The 24861-nt window shown below is 40.8% G+C and overlaps 3 protein-coding genes and 3 long non-coding RNA genes across 7 annotated transcripts in view; 4 read left to right on the forward strand and 2 right to left on the reverse strand.

Moving 5' to 3' along the window:
• The window catches only part of LOC135337602 (uncharacterized), a 64909-nt gene that overhangs the window by 763 nt on the left and 39285 nt on the right, over window positions 1-24861 (reverse strand). Inside the window, exons 4-5 of the long non-coding RNA XR_010395197.1 lie at window positions 1216-1292; window positions 85-1020 (exon numbers count right to left, since the gene is read on the reverse strand). This is a non-coding gene — a long non-coding RNA (uncharacterized LOC135337602). The remainder of the gene's footprint in view (window positions 1-84; window positions 1021-1215; window positions 1293-24861) is intronic.
• LOC135337739 (uncharacterized) lies at window positions 1998-3023 on the forward strand. The gene is made up of 2 exons (XR_010395280.1): window positions 1998-2745; window positions 2835-3023. It is a non-coding gene; the product is annotated as an uncharacterized LOC135337739 (long non-coding RNA).
• LOC135352302 (uncharacterized) lies at window positions 5023-11044 on the forward strand. 2 transcript variants are annotated; one of them, XM_064551566.1, is made up of 5 exons: window positions 5023-8139; window positions 9197-9247; window positions 9307-9417; window positions 9831-9991; window positions 10492-11044. In XM_064551566.1, exons 2-5 carry the CDS (start codon window positions 9202-9204, stop codon window positions 10654-10656), a joined length of 483 nt encoding a protein of 160 aa, XP_064407636.1. In that variant the 5' UTR covers window positions 5023-8139; window positions 9197-9201; the 3' UTR covers window positions 10657-11044. The 2 variants fall into 2 exon arrangements, with proteins under 2 accessions (XP_064407636.1, XP_064407571.1); XM_064551501.1 differs by having other exon boundaries at window positions 5023-9247.
• Window positions 11090-13012, forward strand: LOC135336019 (uncharacterized). The gene is made up of 2 exons (XM_064531789.1): window positions 11090-12014; window positions 12196-13012. Exons 1-2 carry the CDS (start codon window positions 11264-11266, stop codon window positions 12957-12959), a joined length of 1515 nt encoding a protein of 504 aa, XP_064387859.1. The 5' UTR covers window positions 11090-11263; the 3' UTR covers window positions 12960-13012.
• Window positions 13307-17252, reverse strand: LOC135337647 (uncharacterized). Its single transcript, XR_010395208.1, has 2 exons — window positions 16795-17252; window positions 13307-16637 (listed from the first exon to the last, which is right to left on the reverse strand). It is a non-coding gene; the product is annotated as an uncharacterized LOC135337647 (long non-coding RNA).
• Window positions 17635-24799, forward strand: LOC135335747 (uncharacterized). Its single transcript, XM_064531293.1, has 8 exons — window positions 17635-17986; window positions 21575-22066; window positions 22131-22427; window positions 22568-22642; window positions 22689-22799; window positions 23038-23172; window positions 23228-23389; window positions 23628-24799. The coding sequence occupies exons 1-8, from the start codon at window positions 17648-17650 to the stop codon at window positions 23778-23780; spliced, it is 1764 nt and encodes a 587-aa protein (XP_064387363.1). The 5' UTR covers window positions 17635-17647; the 3' UTR covers window positions 23781-24799.

A 24861-nucleotide genomic window follows, 5' to 3' on the forward strand; every position in this document is an offset into this window, starting at 1 on the left:
CATGTACAGATTCTACGAGCACTGACAGGTTGTCGAAGTTGTATGTCAAACAATTAGCTGATGTTACGTCTGAAAGGTACTTACAGTGGTCGTCAACCAGCAACGGACCAATGCGAACTCAGCAAACCCTAATGAAAGCACATTTGGCCAAGGTCGTGACGAGACAGCAAGAACATCTTAGATTGAAGCAAGACCAGATTTTATCGCGGTGTGTATACGTGAGCCTCAATCAAAGACACCATTGAGCAGTCCGTTAATTCAACCTTCGTTTCCACATCACCAAGTCATCACACATTTCAGTCGCCACCCTCAGTACGTTTTCAGGGGTTGTCACCACCGACTCAGTATCAAACAATGCAAAGCACGCGCAGCTGCCTCTCAATCATTGCTACTCATTTAGAGCCTGATGACATACCGTCCTTTTGCGAATCAATATCAGAAGTGACATTCGTAGGTGGAAATTCCGAAATTGCTATCCAATCGACAGGCACAATGTAGTAAATTGCCAGATTTGCAATACATTTAAGTGAAAAGCAAGTATCTTTCAGTGGTGGAAAACCCTCTGACATAGCCTCTACTGACAGAGACGTAATTTATCTCAGTGGTGGACAATCATATCCTCCTGCAAAGCAAGTGTCGACACCTTTCGGTAGCGGACATCCCTCAGCATCGTACAGTTCGCAGAGAACGCAGTCACCCGGCCATTAGCTATCATAAATGATACTATATGTACATATCTATCGTCGTATATATACGAAGATGGGCAACAATCAAGCTAAATCAAAGTTGCAGAGTTATTTCAGCTAAAAATCTGTGCAGATACATGCTAGGTTTGTTCACTGTTTGTTGCTATATGTACTTCATGTCTTTTACCACTGCCGCGCCATATCCATATATAGGGTGATGGATCTCCTCCCCATGTTAAAGGATTCTGATGGACACTTCGGCTTCACAGGGTGATGGATCTCCTCCTCTTAGAAGAATTGATGGACACTTCGGCCCTACAGAGGAATGTGCCCCCTATACAGGAATGACAGTATACATGTAAGTTATCTGCTACAATAAAACTGGCCAAATGAAGTGCTTATGTACGTACGTATGTAACCTTGTCTCTGTGTTTTCAATGATGAATTATTATATATTTGGCTGTGTTTGTTTACAGACTGTACATCATAAAGTGTGTTTGCTTATTGTTTTTTAGGTACGCTCTCTCACCATTTTGACTGATCTCCCATCTGTGCAACGGCGGCAACCAACTCCCTTACTGTTTCGACTGGTGGTGGATCTCCCATCTGTGCAACAATGGTAAAAGTACACAAATGAACTTCTGCTCCTCTAGACAACCTGCTCAACCTTCCACATACACACTGGCATAAAGTACTCTCTAATAAACAAAAAATCTGAAATGGGAGGCCCACTACAACTCTATATCAGCTAAAGCCTACAAGGTGTTAGGCCTTCTGAAAAGAACTTTTTCTTCTACCAAGTCGATCAAAACTAAGAAACAACTCTACCTTTCCTTAGTGAGATCTCAGCTATCATATGGATCTCAACTCTAGTGACCAATGCTGCTCAGGCATAATTATTGTTATTAGAAAATACAAAGGAGAGCCACAAATCTACCTAAACATTCGTACCACCTTGAGCTGGCGGACGTTATATTTTTTATAAACTCGCAAAAAATCCTTCAAGCGGATTCGATATATCCAAGAATTATGCTACAGTTGCTACGGGGACTACCAGTGACTAAAACATACTTTTGTCACACAAACTTACTCCGGCACTTCTACTACAATCGTCTTCCTATAGACTTTGGAATGGCCTACCATCGATAGATATCTCTCTCTCAAGCAAAACAATCAAGAAACAAATCAGGGAATTCCTGTGGCTGTAATTTACGTTAAATTTTAATTACATGTATTATGTGTTTGGTAACCTGTCTCTACAGGCTTGCCATCAGCATTACGAAGTCAGTGTTACATTCATCATGTATTCTGTCCTTAATGTAGCCTCGATTCCAGGCCGCTGAGAAAGGCGGCCTGGTATACACTGTTTACGCATGCGCCAGAATTACCAAGAATCTTGGTAATCGTAAATTGTAGTATATTTATCAGTATTCTTATTCCGCATTTAGTTGTAAAACATTGATATCCGTTTCATTTATAATGATGTCATTGAAAAAAGAAATCTAGTCCAAGTTGTGTAATGGCTGCTACCTTCTCTTCTGCTCTCGCGTACAAGTTATCATGTGTTGGAAAACCAGGTCTAGTCTTGAAAGACAAGCAGCTGGAGGTGTTGAAGTGTCTGTACGCTGGTGTTTATGTGGGTACCGTACCGACCGGCTATGGCAAGTCCCAGAGCAAGTCCATCTGCTTTCCAGACACTCCCTTTCTTGATTGATGTGAAGCTTGACAGGACCAGTGCACCTCTCTCTGAAAGAAGTGTTGTGATGAAAGAAGTGTTGTGATGGTGATTTCTCCTCTTGTTTCTCTGAGTGAAGCCATCTTCAAAGTGTTAGTGTGTCTGTTCGACGTTCAGTGCCATTCTCTCTGGAAGGAAGTATTGTTGTGACATTTGCCGAAAATTGGTCACAGAGTAAGTACGTGGTATCTGATCCGAGAACTGTGTGGCCTGAATGTGTCTACAATCCGAGGGACTTGTGTGTACCCGATCCGAGGGACTTGTTGCTTGAGTGTGTATCCGGACTTGTTGCTTGAGTGTGTATTAATGGATAGTGCTTCAATGGTAAATCTATTGTGTGAATCAATAAGTAGTCCTCACATTATGTTACGTCACAGCCACTGTACTTATCCACATTTATTTTTTACCCACAGGTTTAACTAATTTCTTATGAGATTAACTTGTCGCCTGAGTGTGCATCCGATCCGAGCCTCAAGTTAATGAATAAATCTACAGAGCTGATGTTTTACTTAGCTGTCTCTGTCTACAGTATATACAGAGAGGTAGCCTCTCCTTTTTCTTTTTTCTGTTCTTTATCACAATAAGATAAAATACTGTTTTAACGTTCAATGAGATAAAATACGGTGAATAATAAATTAATTGTCCACCCACGCGCCAACAGTAAATACCCAGGCCCACTATTCAAGGGGCTGGAGTCGAGGCTATCCTTAATGCTGAAAAAAAAATCAATTCAGTTGAATTGAATTGAACTAACCCTCTTACTGTTTCGACTGGTGGTGGATCTCCCCTCTGTACAACGGCGGCAACTAACTCTCTCTCCGTTTCGACTGGTGGTGACCGATTCCCCAAATAGGACAGATATCCTTTATATTTCGAACAAGGCAAGTATTTACAAGTTACATATATAACTATTGTAAAGAGTAAAGAAAAGCCAGCTAGTGGCTGGGGTATTTTTATGCCTCGGTGCGCATGCGCAAGCGAGGTATACGGTAGTGTGTGTGTCTGTGTGTGTGGACTGCTACAGTTGACGATTTAATTTGTCGATTTGCAAAATAAGCTCGAGTTATGCCTAGTTTTGAGCGGAGTGCATAGCAAATCTTGTTAATGGAGTGTTACTCCACTTAGTAGTTACTTAGCTCTGCACTAGAACGCTAGCTGCAAGAGTGAGAAAAGAGATGCAAGGCTCTACTGATGCAGCAGCCATTTAAGTTTAGACTTTGTACTTTTGGCATCCTTTTTAGCAATAATCATTCGATCATGTTCATTCATTATGAATAGCTGTTACGTATGTAAACTTTGCACATCCATCGAGTCATCATGCTTTCATTATGCCTTGGTGTGTATGCGCAAGTGAGGTATACGGTAGTGTGTTTGTGTGTAGACTGCTACAGCTCAATCAACTTGGATTTTAATTCGTGGATTTGCAAAATAATGCTTCGTTTTTCAGAAGAGTGCGTAGTAAAGTTTGTTCACCGAATCTTAGTAGCTAGCAGTATCTCAAGTGGATTGATCACACCCACTCAACTTTACCACGTGTGATTTTGGATTGACTGAGAGGCGTGGCCAACACCCACCTTAATAAATGATATTCATCGCTATTGGCTAGCACCCACATAGAATAATCCTGACCTCATTCAAGGAGGGCGGCAGCTCTCGACTAAGTACAGGCAGCCATAGAGGAAACCATCTATTGGAAAACTGAAGGGGCGTGGTTCCGTAATTATTTATAATTATTTTTGCGCATGCCCAAGTCATCCTCCTCATGTTACTGGTGCTATTCTTTCTGAGAGCAACAATCTTCAATCTTCCTTGATCTTTGGTAAGCGATTGCTCATAATGCGAGAGACTATTCTTACATTTTTGTCTTTCTTTGTTTACAGATTCTATTATGCCTTTGACAAAGGTGTATGATTCTAAAGCAAAATGCACGCACTGCAACACTACTCAAAAATTAACAAACCCCAAAACAACCGCAAAACTATTTATTGAAGATTATGTCAGGGAACACAATTTGTCTCCGGGCAAATCAAGATATCAAGATATCCTACAAGCAGTGGTACGTCTGATGCTGCATGATGACTTAATCGATAATTCTTTCAATATCTCATACAATGTAATTACTAGCTTATTTATCATTTCAAGCAAAATTATTGATTTTGTTCGTCTAAACAGCAGTATGGCTTCATGAAAAACAAATCATGTTGTTCTCAACTATTATCAACATTCGCTATTGTATACGAGGCCCTGGACAAGGTCAACATGATATATTTAGCAAGGCCGTCCCTCATAAAGAACTCCTCTACAAACTGTAGAGAATAGGCATCACAGACGACTTGTGGTTATGGTTCAAGAATTACTTAAGTGACCGCTCCCACTATGTATCTTTCAGCGTCTTCTACAGAAGCAGTTTTATCCGGAGTTCCCAGGAAGTATCCTAGGGCCACTCCTCTTCATAATTTATGTAAATGATTGATTATAACTGCTTCCTTTTTGCTAAGCTACTCAAGACCATAAATACTATGGAAGATCAAACTAAAAAAACATTTGCAATGTGAACGTTGCTAGGATTGCCAGGAAAAGAAAAGCACGAAAAAGCGAAGAAACAAGAAATTCGGCGAGTGCATAACTCCAATCCGTTACAACTTCATTCACATGTACTGTTTCAATTTTTTGTTCGTTTTGTGCTTTTCCTGGCCAATCCTTCAGTAATTTTTATCATATAATTATAGTGAATTTTTTGCAAGATGTTTTCCCTTACAGTGTTGAGCAAACATGCAAGTGTTGGATGTGTGGGTGGATGATTGTGAATTCAGTTATTTGGGTTCATTTTTACCCAACTTGTATTTTGATTCTAAAATCATTATCAACAGTAGGCCACTCGGCTGTACATGTTCATGGCGTTGTAACGGATTGGAGTTATGCACTCGCCGAATTTCTTGTTTCTTCGCTTTTTCGTGCTTTTCTTTTCCTGGCAATCCTAGCAACGTTCACATTGCAAATGTTTTTTTAGTTTGATTCCCTTTCTTTTTCAGTACAGCAGTATTTTTATACTCTTCAATAATGAAATGTGAAATGCCTAAGAGGAATGTCAAGAAGCAAGAGAAGTTCAAGAAGAGAAGAGAAGACAGGCCATGCAGACTGGAATATATGAACACATAATTCTTATTACAGTGTTCATTTATCTATGCATGCTAAATACTGGAGTGTATACTTCAAAGTGCAAAAGCATTGGAGGCCTATGGTAGATCTAGCCAGTAGCATACCTGAGTTGAGAATGGAGAGAAGTTGGAGAAAAGGACTAGGGACTGTTTGTGTACCAATCAATGTCACAGCCGGTTAACCAGCCACGCCCATCTCATAAGTTGCCATGTGCGTTGCTGTGGCAGTCATTTAAAGATGGCGGAATTGCGTAGGTAAGAAAAGTGGAGCCTGAGAGGTCATCTGCCTCTTGGAAGCGAACGCAATTCTGAGAAAAACGCCCATGGTCCGGATTCTAGTCGACTAGAGGCTGTATCTAGAATCTTCTGAACATGTCTGTACAAGGAGGAAATGCTTTCCAAGAAAGTTACTTACTTACTTACTTACTTACTAACTTACTTACTTACTTAGTCAGTCAGACGAAACGCGGTGAAATATGAAAATAGTGCAATTTTTCAAATATCAATAGTAATGCATGAGAATATTCATTGACTATAATTTCACACATTTAGACAGATAAAAGGCTAACTAAGCTATCTGTCAACTCAGTTTCTTGCTGTGGCCCTTCCCTGCAGAAATAGAGCAGTCTAAACACGAGTCAAAATTTGTGCAATAATTGAAAACACACACAACTGCACTGTCAATCCTATGTACAACCTACTGGTTGTACTAATCACCAAAGGCTTGAAGATGACCTAAAGGCAATCAGTGATTTTTTTTTAACATTAAGAGAATCATCACTACTTTTAGAGCATTATCAAGTATAAACAGAGCAGGGTATTTACTGTTAAATATATTATCGGTGGCTTTATTTACCTGTATTAAAAATCTAAATAACCCTCACTCTGTGCCTCTAACAACAAACGTGCTTCGGCACCATTATGCTGTAAAAAATCAGCACTTGCCTTTTCTATATAATCTGACACCATGCATTATGTATGGATTGCGCTAAACTTTTTTGCTTTAATATAATTATCCTAATAATCCTGGTCTGCATTTGCAAAAAAGTGGATTCATCATGAAAGTAAAATGGGAGTGTGATACATAATTATACTATCTAACTCAGTTAATTTATCGAGAAATTGTTTTCTATATGCTACCTTTCATGTCCACCCCCTTTTGATGGTTTACCTGCTTAAACCCCAATATATATAACCATTTCCTAGCTGTTTCTCGAGTTATAATACATTCATGTTCATTTTCGATCCACACACGAAACATTTCTACTGTTAAATTAGGTACACCTAACAAATTTCCTTGCACTGACACAGAATTCCTCATTTTTAATCAAGCTGTACGGCTTTTTGATACTCTTACCCCGACTAGATGCCAGAATGGTCTCAATTAATGCCATCGTCATCAATTACAGATGGATCTACATTAACTAGTGAAAGATAATAATGAGCTGCCCACCTGCGTACCGTTTCGTTTCAGCATTAACACCACTTATGTCAGCTGCCCTTTTAGACGCATCAACTATACCGTCCCCCCACATCTTTACTGCTATACTAATGAAAGCACCATAGGTGCTGATGCCTCGGTGGAGGTGCCAAAGCTACATAACATAAAACTACTAATAGCTAGCTTTTATACACACATTGATTATAATTATCATGATGAATTTTGCTGCATGCAATCAACCGAATAGTGGGTAATGATCAACCATGATTGTTGTTAAAAACGATCGATGCCAAAAGTTCAAGTCTAAAATTACTGAATGGCTGCAAGTCAGCAGAGCTAGAGAGCCTTGCAGCTCTCTGCTCACTCTTGCAGCTACCAATAGCTAGCGTTCTAGTGCAGAGCTAACTACTAAGTAGAGTAGTAACACTTGGTGAACAAGTTTTGCTACAGACTCTTCTGAAAAGGCTGCAATAGCATTCCAAGTAAGCAAAACTAGGCATAACTCGAGAACGAAGCATTATTTTGCAAATCCACGAATTAAAATCCAAGTAAACATGACTAGAAGCCTATAGAAACTCTTACTTGCACTTGATTCATCCTTGAGCAGCTGTAGCGGTCTACACACACACACACACACACAGACACACAAACACACTACCGTATACCTCGCTTGCGCATGCGCACCGAGGCATAAAAACCTTGAGGGCAGTTGCCTTGTGAAGCTCAGGGCTTATGTTACGCTCAACGTAGTCCTCAATACTATCGCTGCCCTGGTCAAAAACGTCTGGGCACTGCTTGAGCATTTTCTGAAGGGTAGGCTGGCTATGTCCATGTGTATCTATTATTACAACCAAAAATGCTGTCCCCTCTTGGTCGCTTGACATCAGAGGTCTCAGGTTATCTTCGGCCTGTCTCTTACTCTCCCTTGGTTGGGTTAATGGGATCTGATTAGATATGTCCCCTAGAATACTAGCGATCCCTCTCCTTCGCCGGAGTACTGGTGAGAAAGTTGCGAATGAGCAACAACAACGTACCCCTCTGCCTGTTCAACCTCGCCAAGCTATCATGGACGAGAAGAAGACCAAGAAACGTTTGGCTGAAAATGGAAGAAATTATCTGGTAAGCTATATAGTGAATTGGCCGACACTGTGGAGGGGCCATGGTGCACGTGGAAACAAAAGTGTTTACGTAAGTATTGAAGTTTATAGTGTCGCCATAATTTCCTCTGCAAAGATGGAAAAAGTGATGTTGTCCTATACAAAATAACCAAAGATGAATGCCTAATAGTTATGTGTTATTCCCCGACATTATAAAAGACAAATAATATTATACTCATTGCCCCGGTAACAATCAATCAGCAGAAGAAGTAGCTAGCTAGTATAGTTTTAGTTGAGGACTGTTCAATGTACGTTATCTGTCATGCGATTTTCTCAGCGCAAGTTCATTAAAACAAGAATTTAAGAATTTAAAATTAAGGAATTATAAAGCCTGCCTTAAAACGAAAATGGCACTCTTTCTATAGTTATTGAGGAGCCGCTTGCAACTGTACGAGGAAATGTAAAGTATGCAAACTTGAACGGCAGATAAAGCGTGCCGTCTATATACTTGATCAAAACATAATGCGTGTGGTCTGCCAAAATAACTAAAACTTATATCAGCATGATGGTAAAACGTTTTTGGCCTATTGCACTAGTACAGTTCGGATCGCAGTGCTCATCTTTCTCTCAGCTCAAGACTAGCTAGTTTGTACACGCTATATAAATTCAAGCTAGTATCATTTCACACTCCTCCTGAGGGAGCATCATTCTCAAGTTTGGAACGCCCCCCGCCATAATCTCTCATTTTCGGTCAATTAGGTTAGCTTATATTAGGAATTAAATAGGGTGTTCCCAACATTGCCCGCTGAGGGGAAGCTTCGACCAAGATAACCCACCTCCCTACTACACTGAGCCAAAACAGACGTTAAAGATCCACTATGTATTGCTAAATACCCCCCACCCCGCTCCTGGTGAGGGCACCCGCCTTAGACACATGGTTATACAATTTTAAATGTGGAGGAAGTACACGGTTCCCATTATTACTGTTTGAAGTGGCTTGCCCCAGCCTGCGATCTAGTTGCAATATCCTATGGTCTTAGGTGTAGACATGTCGTTACCTTACTTATTTTGCTACCTAGAACTCATGGAATGGAAAAAGACAAAGGTTCCTGATACAATTGTTTCTGAATGTAAATGAACAATCTATAGTTATTGAACTTGTACATGTTAAGTTTATGTTTATTTACAGTGGACCCAGTGGTGATCATCAGTTTCACATCCTCCGAAACTGTTCACGACTGTTTAGGACCCTCAATTGCAGTGGCACCGACCGAAGAGGCACTTGAATTACCACGTCAAGGTAATGCACCTATCAATGTCAAGCCCCACCCCTGACATACGGGCAGTATAGGGGCATTAGTAGGGGGTTATACTGCTTTTAGCACTCACTTTCCCCCCAAGACAGGGGCTTTTGCATCAACATTTTTCCCAGCAATTTTGAGGGCGGGGCCAATGTTTGCGCATGCGCATCATAAAGTTGCCATGTGTTAGATTAGCTGACAAAAAATCAAAATCCCCTGTTAATCCCCAGTGTACCCCCACCATATATACAAGGGATTGATAGGGGATTATACACATGAAGAACCCCCACCCCATTGGGCATTCATTAATTGAAAATGTATAATCCCCACCCAATCCCCTATACTGCCCGTATGTCAGGGGTGGGGCTTGACATTGATAGGTGCATAATGTTTGACCCTTTGAATATTGCAGGTGCAACTGCTGCACTAAGTTTGGCCGCCGCCTCACTTTGGGTCAATCTAGCGGCAAAAAAGGCTATTGGCAGTGAGGCCTATGAGAAGTGCCGGGGTAAAGATGAGCATGATACCCCCATCTCACCGGGGTTATATCTGGCTGGGTTAAATTGTTCTCAAGTAAGTGCCTTATGATTTTTGCCTGAAGTATGGGGGGGAAGTAATATCAAGAGTTTATGATAGAGAGAGTATCGAACGTAGGCATACTGTGTATCAGATGTATGCGGAGAGTAACGTGACTTCCTGTATCTGTCACAAGCTTGGAATTTGCACACTGACCAATCCAAGTGTGGGTGATGTCATCTATCAAGAAAGTAGATTACATCACCCACACTTGGATGGGTTGATAGATTACATCACCCACGCTTGGATTGGTCAGTGTGCAAATTCCAAGCTTGTGACAGATACAGGAAGTCACGTTACTCTCCGCATACATCTGATACACAGTATGCCTACGTTCGATACTCTCTCTCTATCATAAACTCTTGGTAATATCTAAGGTGTGTCATGGTTGAACTTCAGGGGTCGCTTCCAATATATGTAAGGCCCTAGGGACTACTGTACTCCTGAGCACAATCAGCGCTGCTATTATTTTATCACATGTTGTTTTTCTTTCGCAGCTTCATAATATAACCGGCTATTTCAACAGATATGCCATGTGGAAAGTGAAATGCCAAGAAGCCAACAAATCATTGGGATCTGTATGTGTCGTCACGGGCGCTGAGACAAAAATGAAGATAACAAAAGTAGCTGTAGGACCATTTGTGAACATTCTTGAATTGTGAACATTCTTGGATAGTTTGTTTAGGAAGGTTTAATAGGAAGAAATGTCTAATAGAAAAAATGTTTAATTCATCCGTCCATGGTCAAATGTTAAGTAGGGGGCGTACACATGCATGGTGCAATCCTCTCAGTCCATCTAATTGGTTCATTAGGTGTTGATCATGGCGTGGGGGCGTGTCAATACCCTAAGTACATTGTACCATACTTATTGGATTTTGTTAAAAATAATCGCACCAGAGGTTTCTTTTGAGGTTGAAAAATTATGTTGAAGTCCAGTATCGCATCTACCATAGATTGAAAAGGAAGGAGATTGGAAACGAAAATTTTTGCGTGAAACACTCCGCGTTATAGAATGTACTGTACACAACTCCCAAGCCCCCTAACACACACACAGAGGTTGTTTACAGTGCATTACCTACCTGGGGGGGGGTATGGCACGCCAAGTGTAACAAAAATAAATAGCGCTATAGGACGTCATAAAGTAAGGGAAAACGTCATGCATGCAAGACGTGCTGTAATCGTTACAAGACGTGCTCTAACGTTACAAGACGTGCTGTAATCGAGTGCGAGGCTCAAGGTCAAAAGGTGACTGGGTGTTCATTAATTAAAATGGTTGATCAAAGAGCTGGAGCTGGAGATCGAGTGTGGGGATGGGAAACATTTCTCCAAGAAATGGAGACTTTCCTTACTACGGTAGATAGAGAAATCGATTATACTCAGTCTACTAGTTATGCCCAGTTCGTTATTGAGAGGTTTGAGGTTTGTATACATGCTCTATCTTCCCTTCGTGTACAAATTGAAGATGATGGCGATGATGAGACGATTGAAGTTTGCACGGCATTGAAGGAAATAATGGACAGTTGTGTGTTGCTCAAGACAATGTGGTACACTCGACTTGATGAGTTGGATGCACACACAGACGGAGGCTACCAAGTTCCCCAGGTTGCTAGGAGAGTAGGACGTGGCCGTCCCCAGCTATTTATTTGTCAAGACCAGTTGGAATACCTATGTAGTTTAAATTTCACTTGGACTGAGATTAGTAAACTATTGGGTGTCTCTCGAATGACTATCTATAGAAGAAGAGGGGAGTTCGGCATTCTAGATGTTCATAGTGCTGCAAGAAGTATAAGTGACAGTGATCTACGTACAAAGCTCCAACAGGTGCGTCGAGAAATGCCAAATATGGGAGAGACACTGGTGATTGGGCGACTACGGTCATTGGGATATGCTGTCACTAGACAAAGGGTGCGTAATGCTATCCACGCAACCGATCCCCTGAATGCAGCTCTGAGATGGAGAGGAATCCTCACTGCTCGGCGCCCTTACTCTGTTCCCTCGCCCAACTCTCTATGGCACATGGGTAAGTCATATATAGGTGTTGTGTGACCAGGTTTATGGTTAATGTGTGTCAATTAAGTTTTAGATAAAGGAGCCCAGATGTGTGTACATGCATGTATATAGGTTGGAGCCTTATTATTATAGTAGTAGCAAGACTTGTGTATACAATACATGCATACTAATCATATCTTGTATTCGTACAGATGGCCACCACAAGCTTGTGAGATGGGGCATGGTAACGCACGGGGCTATTGACGGATATAGCAGACTCGTCGTGTTTCTTCGCTGTAGCAATAATAACACTGCCGAAACAGTTTATAATCTCTTCCTTTCAGCTGTCCAACGGTTTGGACTACCGTCAAGAATGCGATCTGACTACGGTGGTGAAAATTATCGTGTAGCAGCACATATGCTAGAGAGTAGAGGATATGACCGCAACAGCATGATAACTGGCAGTTCCGTGCACAACCAGCGGATTGAGCGCCTCTGGCGCGATATGCATCGTTGCGTAACAGTGATATTTTACAAGTTATTCTATTACCTAGAGCAACATGGTTACTTGGATCCTGATAACATGTTTCATCGGTATTGTTTACAGTACGTCTATCTTCCACGTATCAACCAGTCACTGAAAGTATTTATGGAGGGTTGGAACTGTCATGGGGTTCGAACGGAACACAATCTAACACCACATCAATTATTTGTGCGGGGAGCACTTCAAATGCAGAGAAGAGGACTTCAAGCCCTAGACTTTTTCGAACATATTGATGAAATGTATGGTGTAGACGAAGAAATCAGTACGGGTGATGACGATTACACAGTTCGTATACCCCCAATTGGTCTTGCATTGTCTGATGAGAATATGGCTTTGTTGAAGGAAAGAGTAAATCCTCTGGCAGACAGCGATAATTTTGGGATAGAACTGTATGTTGAAACACTTACTTTTTTACGTACTTTGATTAACTGAGATTTGTTAATGAATGTGCAGTGCGTAATGCCAGTAATAATTACAAATTTATATCCAAGTTGAATGATGGTACAGTGCATGGAACCCCTCTATAACGGACACCTTTAATTGGAGAACAAAAAGTTTTGGCCGTTGTTAAGGGGTTGTTTTGTATGCAAACTTTTGGGACCTGGGTGTCTGGCCGGTATGTCGCAGTTGGCCGTTAAGAGGGGTTCCACTGTATATAATTTTTATCATTTATGTTAATGAATGTCTGTCAGATGCAGGTACACATAATTATATAGACACACTATAAAGAGTATGACTAATATTATAGTAGTACTGCCAATACACAATGTTAGGACGTATATTATTATTATACTGGAATAGGTTGCAAGTACGTAGCCACTGTATATACACTTGGTAGATATTGTCATATAGTTTTACAGATGCTGTTTGTTAGTCTGAGTCAAATTTCTCATTGGCTTGTGGCACCGTCTTCAATTATACCTGAATCCGGATAGAAAAACATTTGCAATGTGAAAAATTGCTACAATCCTATGTACAACCTACTGATTCATATAGCATTTGAACGTGGAACATTTGTGGAACAATCATAATTATTACATGCATGCTTGCAACATGATAATCATAAGCTCATGCAGATAACTATATAATTATATCTTCACTGTGACAAATGCAAGCACATGCATGTACTACTTGCATGCATGTATAGAAGGTCTTGCTAATTTTGCATTCATAAGTTATAGGTGTTATATATAACAATTCTCCTGGGACCAAAGCTTGCATGCTTTTTATTGGACCTATATACCTACATCACTCAGTAATACAAAAATCACAGCGATGAATGCTTTACAATACAATAACATCGTCATAAAGGTAATAATTATGGCCAAAAAACATTGACAGACATGCATGCAGTGTTATCAATATTGCAAACGTCAATAGCTGTCCATTCTCCACAAGTACTCGCTTGACAAACAAGCTCGGAACTCAGAAACAAACACTTGGTATGAAGGGTATGTTGAGGATAGAATCAGGGATGGTGCACAGGTGAGGGCAATGGGTCTACGTGAAGAACCGGTAAGAGCATTAAATTCTAGAGATATTTTCGAAGAGGAACACACCGAGCTGCCAGTAACGAAGCGCAGAAAAGTTCGCAATTCATCCAGTCCCATATTTCCTATAAATTGACGCAGATAACCTAAAACCCTATTCACATGTATTTTACACATAGTTATGTGGAAGGTCTTGCTAATTTGATATGCTATCATTATAATAGCTGTTTTATAACAATTCTGCCTTTATACACATGTATATATACCAACCAAAGCTCACATGCACAGTATTTTGATTTTATAGGACCTACTGAGTGTTCTACGTAATTATATAACCAGCGTGCTGTCCACAAACTGTTCTCTTGCAGATGATATAAGGGGTTGTATGGGATAAATATGTAAGAGTGTATGGATTGGTAAGTGTATAAAAACATGATAGTGACGATCAAAACGGATGCAGTTAAATTGCAAATGGGTTGTTTTCCACAATAATTATCAACAATTTGAACGAACACTGGACAGTCTTGATCAAGTTTCTAAAGGATGACGGCTGGCTTTTACCATCCACTCTTATCCAATTTGCTCTAATAGGAACAATTGTCGTGCAACAATATACATAACAAATTAAAAATTCCGATAATTAATAGTATCAAGGGCGTATAAAAGAAGAGAGGGCATGCAACTCCACTATCAGTACACGTAGCTAGCAGAGTTCAAACGTGGGCGGAGGAATGTGTGCATTTGCATGCAGTGCTAAAAATAGAAATGTCTATTTTTAGTATTTCATGCACAGTCATGCACATTTATCCGCCCACGTTTGAATTCTGCTCTTGGAGTTGCATGCCCTCTCTTCTTTTATACGCCCTTGATAGTATTACGTACATAAGTACATAACAGCCAGCTGTATAGGTATAGTCTTCACAGTCATGTAATAACAACTTACCTACAGCTTCTTTTTGCAACTCCGGGCCTATACTCAGTGAGGCTACTGAATCACCCGGGGAGTATACACATGCACACAGTTATTCTTGCCCGTTGGTATGTGGTTAGGTATATATGCAGTGGTTTATAACTGTGCTACATGCAGAACCTGCTTTTACATAGGAATGATATATACGTCATGTATAGGGAATCATATACATGCATGTATAGGGAATCATATATACACAGATCCCTGTGGTTAGGGATGTTGATGCATGCATGTATGTTTTTCACATGCTTTTCATGTATATATCACTTGTTTACATACGTAAAATCTATTTTCTTGCCATGGCCATACATGCAGCTGCAATTTAAAACTTCTTTGTCATTGCAGCATATAGAGCTTGAGTAACGCATTTAGAATGAGTTATATAGACTATATCGATGTTTAGAAAGGACCCTTTTCATCAGAGAGGCACCTTCAGGGGCATGCATGCATGATCTCTCTTGAGTAGCCAACATGTATATAGTCTAGATTAAGAATTCATTCTCAACTCTATAACTTATGTATATACTCTTTGTTCTCAGTATGCCTTTTTATTGCTGTCATATAGCAACTGGCAATAAAATCATTATTGACCAATCACTCGGTTTGTATGGATACACTGAATTCTACCCTCCGGTATCATGCACCTGGACTAACATCCAGACGCTCCTGCATGTCCAAAGTAATCCCCCATGATGGAACATATATATAGCACTGCAGTAGCTGGTGACGTTTAACAAGAGTCCAACTGTAATTGCTGAACGAGTTTGAACGTACGTTTGGCCTAATATATATAGCTATACACTGACCAAACCTATATACAAGAGCATGGTTACATTTACCCCACTTGATACCCCATGCATGCATGCAGGGAGTTGCAACTAACACTATACAAGGATATAAAAATAATATACTGTCACAAAAAGCACATGCGTGCATGTCTTAACTATATCATGCAGGCATGCATGCATGCATGTATACATTATATACATGCAGAGTATTTTACACCATAATTATATATAATTATAGCGGGTAAATTTGGCAATTTTCATTTGACGATGTTGCATGGAACAGCGCCCTATATAATATTATATGAACCTTGTGAGTTCGCATACACTCAATGCCTTTAATACTGCAAATCTTTGAGCATGCGCAATTAAAAAGGCTGCAGTAACACGCAGCGCGGGAACAAATATCTGGACAGCGATTTAGTAAATCAGGACACCGATTTAGTAAAGCGTGAGACCGGTACGTGAGACCGCTTTAATTATAGTAGTGGGACACTGATATAGTGAAATAGTGAAGTGCATGACGTGGATTAGACATGCAGTTTTTACACATGGTGTTTTGACACAAACGACACTCCATAGTATACTACGGCACGGCATTATTAACCACGTGGGATATACTGGGCATTGGCGATTTTTAATTTTTGGTGACCCTCATGCATGCACCTTCATTCGCCAAATCGACAATTACCCACTATAATTACCCACTATATACAGTATATATGTATACATGTGCACACTTACTCAATGATCAGTCTTGGTGCATGCATGCATCAGATAGTGCATTTTGGGGGCATCAGTATAGAGCTCACAAAAGGCTATTGAAGGGTTTTTGAGGTAAGCAACTTCATCTGAGTGTCGAGATCTGGGGAAAATAGATGGTCTGTGATTTCCAGCATGAGAAGGTAATTGCTCCAATGTGGGTTATCTTCAGGAACAAATTGGGCCACCATGCATGAAAGGAAACAGGCGGCTCAGTAACCATGCACGACTGCATGCTGAAGGTAAATGCAAATCAATACCTTTTCTTTTGTTTCAGCTACTGTGGAAAAACACTGACGACAAGGCGGTCTGTATATGCACTCGCTCCTTCCTTAAGCCTCCCATAAATGAACTAGCAGGATTATCATTGCATGCTAGCAACCATTGGTCAACCACTTCAGAGTGCCAAAAACTCTGAGGGGTTCACTCCCATGTATACCCACCACTTCTACTATACTGATTATCATTGACCCTGCATGCCCCACACTATTCCTACACTATTCGGAATTTCCAATATAATATTGACTGAGTCCTATACACTATTACTTTAATTCATCGTCCTAACACTATATATAATCTGCAGCTATAATAATTATTGCACGAGAACATAATTATAACATCAAATCTATATAAGGTATAGGGGTGGGCACATTATCATACTGGTATAATGATGGGCACACTTTCGACAGCACTGCCAAACATGATTCTACAGTTACTGTAGCACAGTGACATTCCGCACACATGCATGGTTGAGACGATTTTTGTAGATTCAATTGTAAGCATGTAGTGTAGTCACTCTGTGATGTTACATTATTTTTCATGGTTGAAATCACTGAAATGGGTTTGAGCATATAGCACTTTTTCAAAAGTATTGCAAAGCATAATTATATTGGGAACATTTCTGAACATAATAAATGATGGCCATTTCTGCAGCTTGCCAATTGTTGGAGTAGCCTGACCACAGCATGCATTCCTTCCTCACTAAATTGTAACACTTTTTGCTTCTGCTTGCTCTGTATCCCTCCTGCGGCTACGCCTCGAGGCATAATTGAGTCGAATTATGTCATAATTGTGAGCATGCGCAGTGGACTATTAGACCATGTGCCGGAGAAGATGATGGCAGAGCTAGAGATCGAGAAGACTTTCAGCCCTAATATCATTCCATCGCAGAAGAAAGTGCTAGTTTGCTTTGGAGAAAGAAAAAGGGAGGTGTCCTTTAGCAGTGAGGGAGGAAATGGAGAGTTATTGAAGCAAACACAGCTCGTGTTTCGAGATATAGATCAAAACAAAAATTTAGTGCTTCAACTGAAAAGCGAGGAGTGGGACGGACTGTTCTTAGACGTGACCGATAATGTGTCCGTCGCTGATAAATCCGTACTGAGAGCTGTTTTGCCAAATCAACCCACAGCCAGTGCATCTGCATCTGCATCTGGTAGTACGTTGAGAGAAGAGGTGAGTACACTCTTTGTTCTAATTACAGATCACTCCAATAGTAGAACCAACTGTTAGTTTTAATTCTTCTTTTGTTCTACTGTAAGACCTTGATTTAAGGTGACCCTCCAAATATGCGACACCCTCGAGCTTAGACAATTTTCTGACCTCTAAAAGTAGCGACAGGTGCGTTGACAATTATTTTTTAGTGTCGCGTCCTAAATAGAGGTAAATGTAGCCACACCTATATCCTCGATTCTAGGCCACTGGAAAATCAGTGTTTTAAGCGGCCTGAAATCGAGGCTAGTAGACTTACCTCCAATTACCTCTAAATATGCGACACCTGGACTTCAATATAATTTTCGACCTCCAAAAGAAGCGACCTCCTTCGAAAAAGTGTCACCTTAAATCGAGGTCTTACGGTATTCTAATATGAACCATTTAATATGACCATTTCCATTTCGTAATTATTTTATTGTGGTTCTTAGCTAATTAGTTAGCACAAACCTCAAAGTCTGCAAGCCAAGCTCATAAAGCTTTGCCACCTCCACCGAGGCATCAGCACCCCGCGGTGCTTACATTATTAACCCGAGGCCGAGCCGCGGCCACGGGTTATAGTAGTCTGTTGGTTTGTATGTTGGTTTGTTTGTCTGTGACATCTGAGTCTGCTCACCTGGCTGCCAAGGTACTGCGTTTACAGTATGGATAGCCTCCACACAACAAGTTATTAGTTTCAATAGTGGCAGATTTTGGTGTTGAAGCTTCGTTGTCGAATAAAAGCTAGCAAAAGCTAAGAAGCTTGAACTCAAGGGGTAGCTAGCTACATCCGAGTCTGCTCACCTGGCTGCCATAGCACTGCGTTTACAGCATGAATAGCCTCCACACAACAAGTTAACAGTGGCAGATCTTGATGTTAAAGCTTCGTTGTGAAGAAAAACTAGCAAAAGTTAAGAAGCTTGAACTCACGGGGTACGGTTAGCTCTAGCTACATGTGGCCTTTATTCGAGGCACTCTAATTACAGCCACGTGGAGCCTTATTTGGAAGAGACTACTCGGGGACTTCCTTTGCTGGCTCTACTGTGAGACTACTCCGGGTCCCACGCTGCATGTGTAAAACTCCAGGCAGCTGGGATCCTACTATACCGGTCCAGGACTCCCAGTGCATGTCAGGTGCCTTATTTGTAGCCTTCTTTGCTGACTAGACTCTGCTATGATCCTATAGTCCTGCTGCTCATAGCGCTCAAATCTGTATAGTTTAGGCTATATAGGTTTCTGTGTTCACAAGTTTTATTGCTCCTGCCTGCTCACTATACGGTTAAGTTGAGGCTCTGCTGGGAGTGAGTGGAGAACCTTGCCTGCTACATACTACTGCATTTATTGTAGAACAGTCTTCTGGTTTCTTATTATTGTCAACAGCCTAGCCGAGGGTTAGCACTTCAGTGCTCTAGTTTGTTTGTGATAGCCTATTCTACTCACCTGGATGCCATGGCGCTGCGTTTACAGCATGGATAGCCTTCACACAACAAGTTATTAGTTTTAATAGTGGAAGATTTTTATGTTAAAGCTTCGTTGTCAAATAAAAGCTAAGAAGCTTGCTTCTGAGTCTGCTTACCTGGATGTCATAACGGTGCGCGTTTACAGCATGGATAGCTTTCACACAACAAGTTGTTAGTTTCATCAAGAGTGCATAAGAAGAGAAGAGTATCGAACTACCGATACTGTGCACAAACACTGTGCACAAAGTAACATGACTCGCACGTGATGAAGTATTGTAAACTTACTAGTAATCTCCTAGTAAATGTTAACCGTGACGTTTTTAGGGGTGTGGTAAATTGAACAATATAATATGAGCTAGCTAGTTTCCCGTTTAGCGATCAGAGCTGCTCACTGCACACTGATAGGAGACGATCCCTTCACAAAAATCATCTAAATAGAGACAATAGTCAGTTGATTCTCTTCACTTGCACTCTTTACTCACTATTAACAAATTCTGTGCGTTGCGTAATTATGCGCAAACGTCATCAATTGCGCGTTGCTCACGTGCAATTGACCGGATGTCACGTTACTTTGTGCACAGTGTTTGTGCAGAGGTATTGGTAGTTCGATACTCTTCTCTTCTTATGCACTCTTGGTTTCATAGTGGCAGATCTTGATGTTAAAGCTTCCTTGTCGAATAAAAGCTAGCAAAAGCTAAGAACTAGAACAGCCACGTTGGACTAGCTACACGTGGCCTTTATTCGAGGTGCCATTTACAGCTGAAGTGATCCTTTACCAGGAACATTGGTAAATGGAGAGCTCGCCCTCGTCAAAATTCTGAGAATTCAGGACGGGAAACTAAGTTCTTTGTTGGAGTGGCCTAAAGTAGAAAGATAGAATTATGATTGTGGTTGTTTCTTCTTTCATGTTCCTTGCTTATCCTAGCCCCATGAGCCATTTCTAAGAAGCCTGCTATGACTCAGGCCTTTGCATCTATGTGCATGTCTCATAATCATGCACTACTAATCTCAGCTTGCCTCAATTTCTACTTTTCTCCTATTTACTTGCTGCTTAGCCAGCTACTTCCATGGCATCCTCATGCATACTACTACATTCTCTTTTCTGGTTTTTATATATTCATGTCAACAGCTAGCCGAGGGTTAGCACTTCAGTGCTCTAGTTATTATTATTATAGAGGTTCAAATGACCACACCCCTACAGTAGATACAATACCGGAAGTAAACAATTATGCTGCTGATATACTTCAATAGAACACTACTTCGGGTACATACATTTTTGATTTTTGGAAGAAGCTAGAGGCACGTACAAAGAGTTCTTTTGTCACACTGAGTACCTAGAATGCTTCTAATAATAGCTAAGACTGTGCAACTCATCGATGGTCTCAAGTGATATAAACATGTAGAATGTATGGTGTAGCTGTAGATAATTGGCTAAATAATAGTTATAGGCTGAGTCCAAGGTCTCTATGGGATTATGAGACCTGAAGGCCAGAGGCTGTAGTGTCCCGAGGGTGCTACTAAGGGCCTGATGTCTCATAATCCCATAGTGACCGTTGGACGAGGCCTATAACTGATTTAGAATAGCGCTAAGCTATTAACACAAAGGAGACTTTGCAACCAAGAGCTTCTACAGGCTTCTAGCAACGTTAAAGCTTCGTTCTCCGAGCTATGTCTAGTTTACATAACAAAAAAAAAATGAAGGCCGTTTCCGTCTCTTGAAATCATGCGTAGCAAAACTGCTAATAGAAAGTTGCTACTCTACTTAGTAGTTAGCTCTGTTAGAGCGCTAGCTATTGGTAGCTGCATGAGTGATCAAAAAGCTGCACTGCACAACACAATAACTTTTACTTTTGCAAGTAGTCGCACCTCTGTATTGATTTTACAGCATCATCGTTACTATGACTTCAACATAAATGCCATAGGCAAGTACATATAATGGACCTCCATAGAAGACCTCTGCTGAGGTGGGTCTCAAAGTGAAATAATGGACCTCTCAGTGACCAATCAGATTGCCGTATTTGTACAAGCATTTTCTAAGTAGGGTTATTTAATAGTATGGGACCAGGGCTTCAATTAAACAATCCTTTTACGACCATGTGTATTTTGTTTACAGTCTCGTAGTGTGACATCTAAAGCTGTGTCTGGCTTAAAGCGTATTTCGAAGACTAGTGGTGCCTGTGCGAAAGTGTTGGCAACTATTTTCCCTTCAACAAAAAGTGTTCCACCAAAAGACCTCAATGTTTTTGATCCCCTGGACGATTGTGTTGCTCAATCAGCGCAAAACAAAAAAAAGTCGACCAGAGTCAAATCAATATCTGTCAAAGTAATTCTTGTACCCGGGTGTTCCACGTTAGTTCTACCCAAGGGAAGGAAGAGACTGAAGTTAATAGCAGATAAACGCATTGAGGCTATCGAAATTAAGCGAAGTATGTCTCCTGCTGATGTTCAAAACAGAATCAAACGTGGATTCAAGCACCTTAACTTGCAAAATTGGGAATATTTAGTTGCTGATGCGGGGAAGCTGTCAGTATCCACAAACCAGGCCCCAGGAGGGGAGATAGTGGATAGACGAGGGGGGCTCTACATTAGGGAGAAGGAAGAAAAGGTAAATATTATACTGGTATCTGTTATGATAAGCAGTACATAAACTTCTCTTTTGTTCAACCCAGACTGCAACAGTAATCGCATCCACTTTCCAAGGAACATCGTCTAGTACTGCTTCCACTTCCCAGGGAACAGCATCAATCATTGCGTTCACTTCCCAAGGAACATCATCTAGTATTGCTTCCACTTCAGCATCAATCATTGCGTCCACTTCCCAAGGAACATCATCTAGTATTGCTTCCACTTCAGCATCAATCATTGCGTCCACTTCCCAAGGAACATCATCAAGAATTGCATCCACAACATCACCAAGCATTGCATCTGCTTCTTATTTACAGGAAATAAGCACACCGATACTCAAGGTATGGCTGGTCATACTAGTAGTAGGTGTCACACTGTGAAGTAAGTAGCTGGTAGTAGATTTTTATGTTGCGAGTTTGTTGACTGAATAATAGAGACTTTTTTATACGGATGTTGAATGATGTGTTTATTCTTCATAAAGGATGATGCGAGCTCCATTATGTCATCTGATGAAGAGTTGCCACCTGCCTTTCTGTCTAGAGTTGTTCCAGGAAAGGTAGTGTATAGAGAATTGAAATTATTTTGTTGATTTTTACATACAGGTTAATGAGAGTGTCGAACAAACAAGGATGATTGTTGCTGAGCAGGATCGTGTGTATGAAGAAGGGTTACGCATTGACCAGTCAAAAGAGCGAAAACGTCTTTGGACAGAGGTGACTAAAATACCTTAGACACTACTTGATAAGAACTGTACTTGTGAAAAGTGCCTCAGAGGAATGTTGTCATACAAAAAAAGCTTGTTTATTTGAAACAATGTCAAGCCTCAAGGGCGCATGCGCACGTAGTATCTAAACAGTTTTTGTCGATGCCCGGCACCCTCGCCCACAACAGTGTCTAACTGTTATTTAATTTGGCCAAATGAACAATTTTATGAACTTCTTTAACTTGTAGATGGTCCAGGCCAGTAAAATTTCTCTAAGAGAAAAACTGACCTCCACAAACCCGGATGATGGAAAACAGATTTACATGCGGCTACCCAATGGCGACAGAGTGGGTTCTACCTTTTCCAATGAAGCTTCTTGTCAGGTAACATATAGTGTTATTGGATAGTTTTTGTAGGCGTTGTCTTATTTTATTCTAGGTTCTCTACGAGTACGTTTTTGCAATGAGCGATTTGGAGGACCCGTATGGGATCTGTTGTATGTTTCCCCGATCAATTGTCACCACTGATCAGACAATCGCAGATGTCCAAGGAATCCTTATTGTTGATGAGAGGAATGGATACTTTGATCCTGTATCTTTGGTAAGCTCATGCTCTGCACAAACATACACACCCCCCCCCCCCAATGCCTACAAACTGTGTTTTAGTTGGCATTGAACACACACCAATTTGAAACTTGTATATAGACAAGTAACCTATACTTCTACTACTTACATTGTACCAGTGTACATGCATGCATGATTATTATTGGAAAAGAGACAATTGTTGTGAGTTCATGATGGTAATAGTTGAAGATGCTGGTTGTGTTATACGTACATAGGTTCACCGTAAGGGAGGTGTCTGCGTGCCGGATAAGTCTAATGGCCGGACAAGTCAGATGTGCTTTCTAAAGGTAAATCTGTATGATGTGACGATCAAAAGACATGATATATATCTTTGTACCAGGTCGTTTTTTCTTCTAATAGAACGCTAGGTTGAAAAGTAGGCCTGGGGAAGATCGTATCTGGGCGTGGTAAAACTACTATACGTGTGGTATTTACTCTGCTACAGTAATCTACAAAATTATTAATATCTCACGATGAAAGCAATTTAGCTAGCTCAGTGGTAGCTACTTGTATATAGTAGTTCCTAGTAAGTTTAGATGTCAAACAAGAAGGCCTGACTCTCAAAGCATCAAGTCCAAGCTGTCAAACTCCTGTGAGAAGGAAAATATGATGTGATTTGGCAAGTCTTTGTGCTACCAGCTGCTGCAAACAATGAACTTGGAAGCCAGCTCAGCCATAGACACATAACTAGATACATGTAGGATACTGTTACTTTCCTTGGCATTTTTCTGTATTTTCATTCACATTTTACGGCATGTTTTACAATACAGTTTACAATTTCTATAGACACGCCCAGATACAATCTATCCCATCTCCCTACCTAAAGAAAAATTGGCCTGGGAACGAGGCTAAGTGTGATATTATGTTATAGTTATACTAGGGATTTATGGCAGTAAACCACCGAGCACGAGGGCGTAGCCCCGAGGGCGAGGTGTGGTTTACGTTGCCATAAATCCCTAGCAACCATAGTATGAGTGTTATATATCCTATGTGATTGGCTAGCTATAATTGCGCATTTACTCCTCTATACCATGGTAACTCAAGTTAAAACTATCAGAAAGTAAAAAGAAAGCATTGTGGGAAAGCTTGCTCTGTCAATAGCTAGCTAGCTACAGGTACAAAATGCTTACCGTTCGACACCAGAGTTCTCCAGTTCCACGCTGTTAAAGAAATGCTGATCTAGCAAACACTTTGAGCCCTGCCCTGACTCCTCCTCCAAGATTAAAGCCTCACAAACAGCTAAAGCCACCCATACCCACAGAGCTGGAGCCAGACAGTGCGCGCGCAGAGTGGTGCCAAGGCTCCCACTTGCAAGCACTTGCACTAGCTCTAGCTTGAGAATACGAATGACCAGCTCTCTTATCAAGTGACAAGTGCCTCACTATCTTTGACAAACTATGACTAGTCACTAAGCTACAGTACAGCAAAGCAACCAAACATTGATATGGC

This window comes from Halichondria panicea, chromosome 1, assembly GCF_963675165.1.
Source record: "Halichondria panicea chromosome 1, odHalPani1.1, whole genome shotgun sequence".
Lineage (NCBI taxonomy): Eukaryota > Metazoa > Porifera > Demospongiae > Suberitida > Halichondriidae > Halichondria > Halichondria panicea.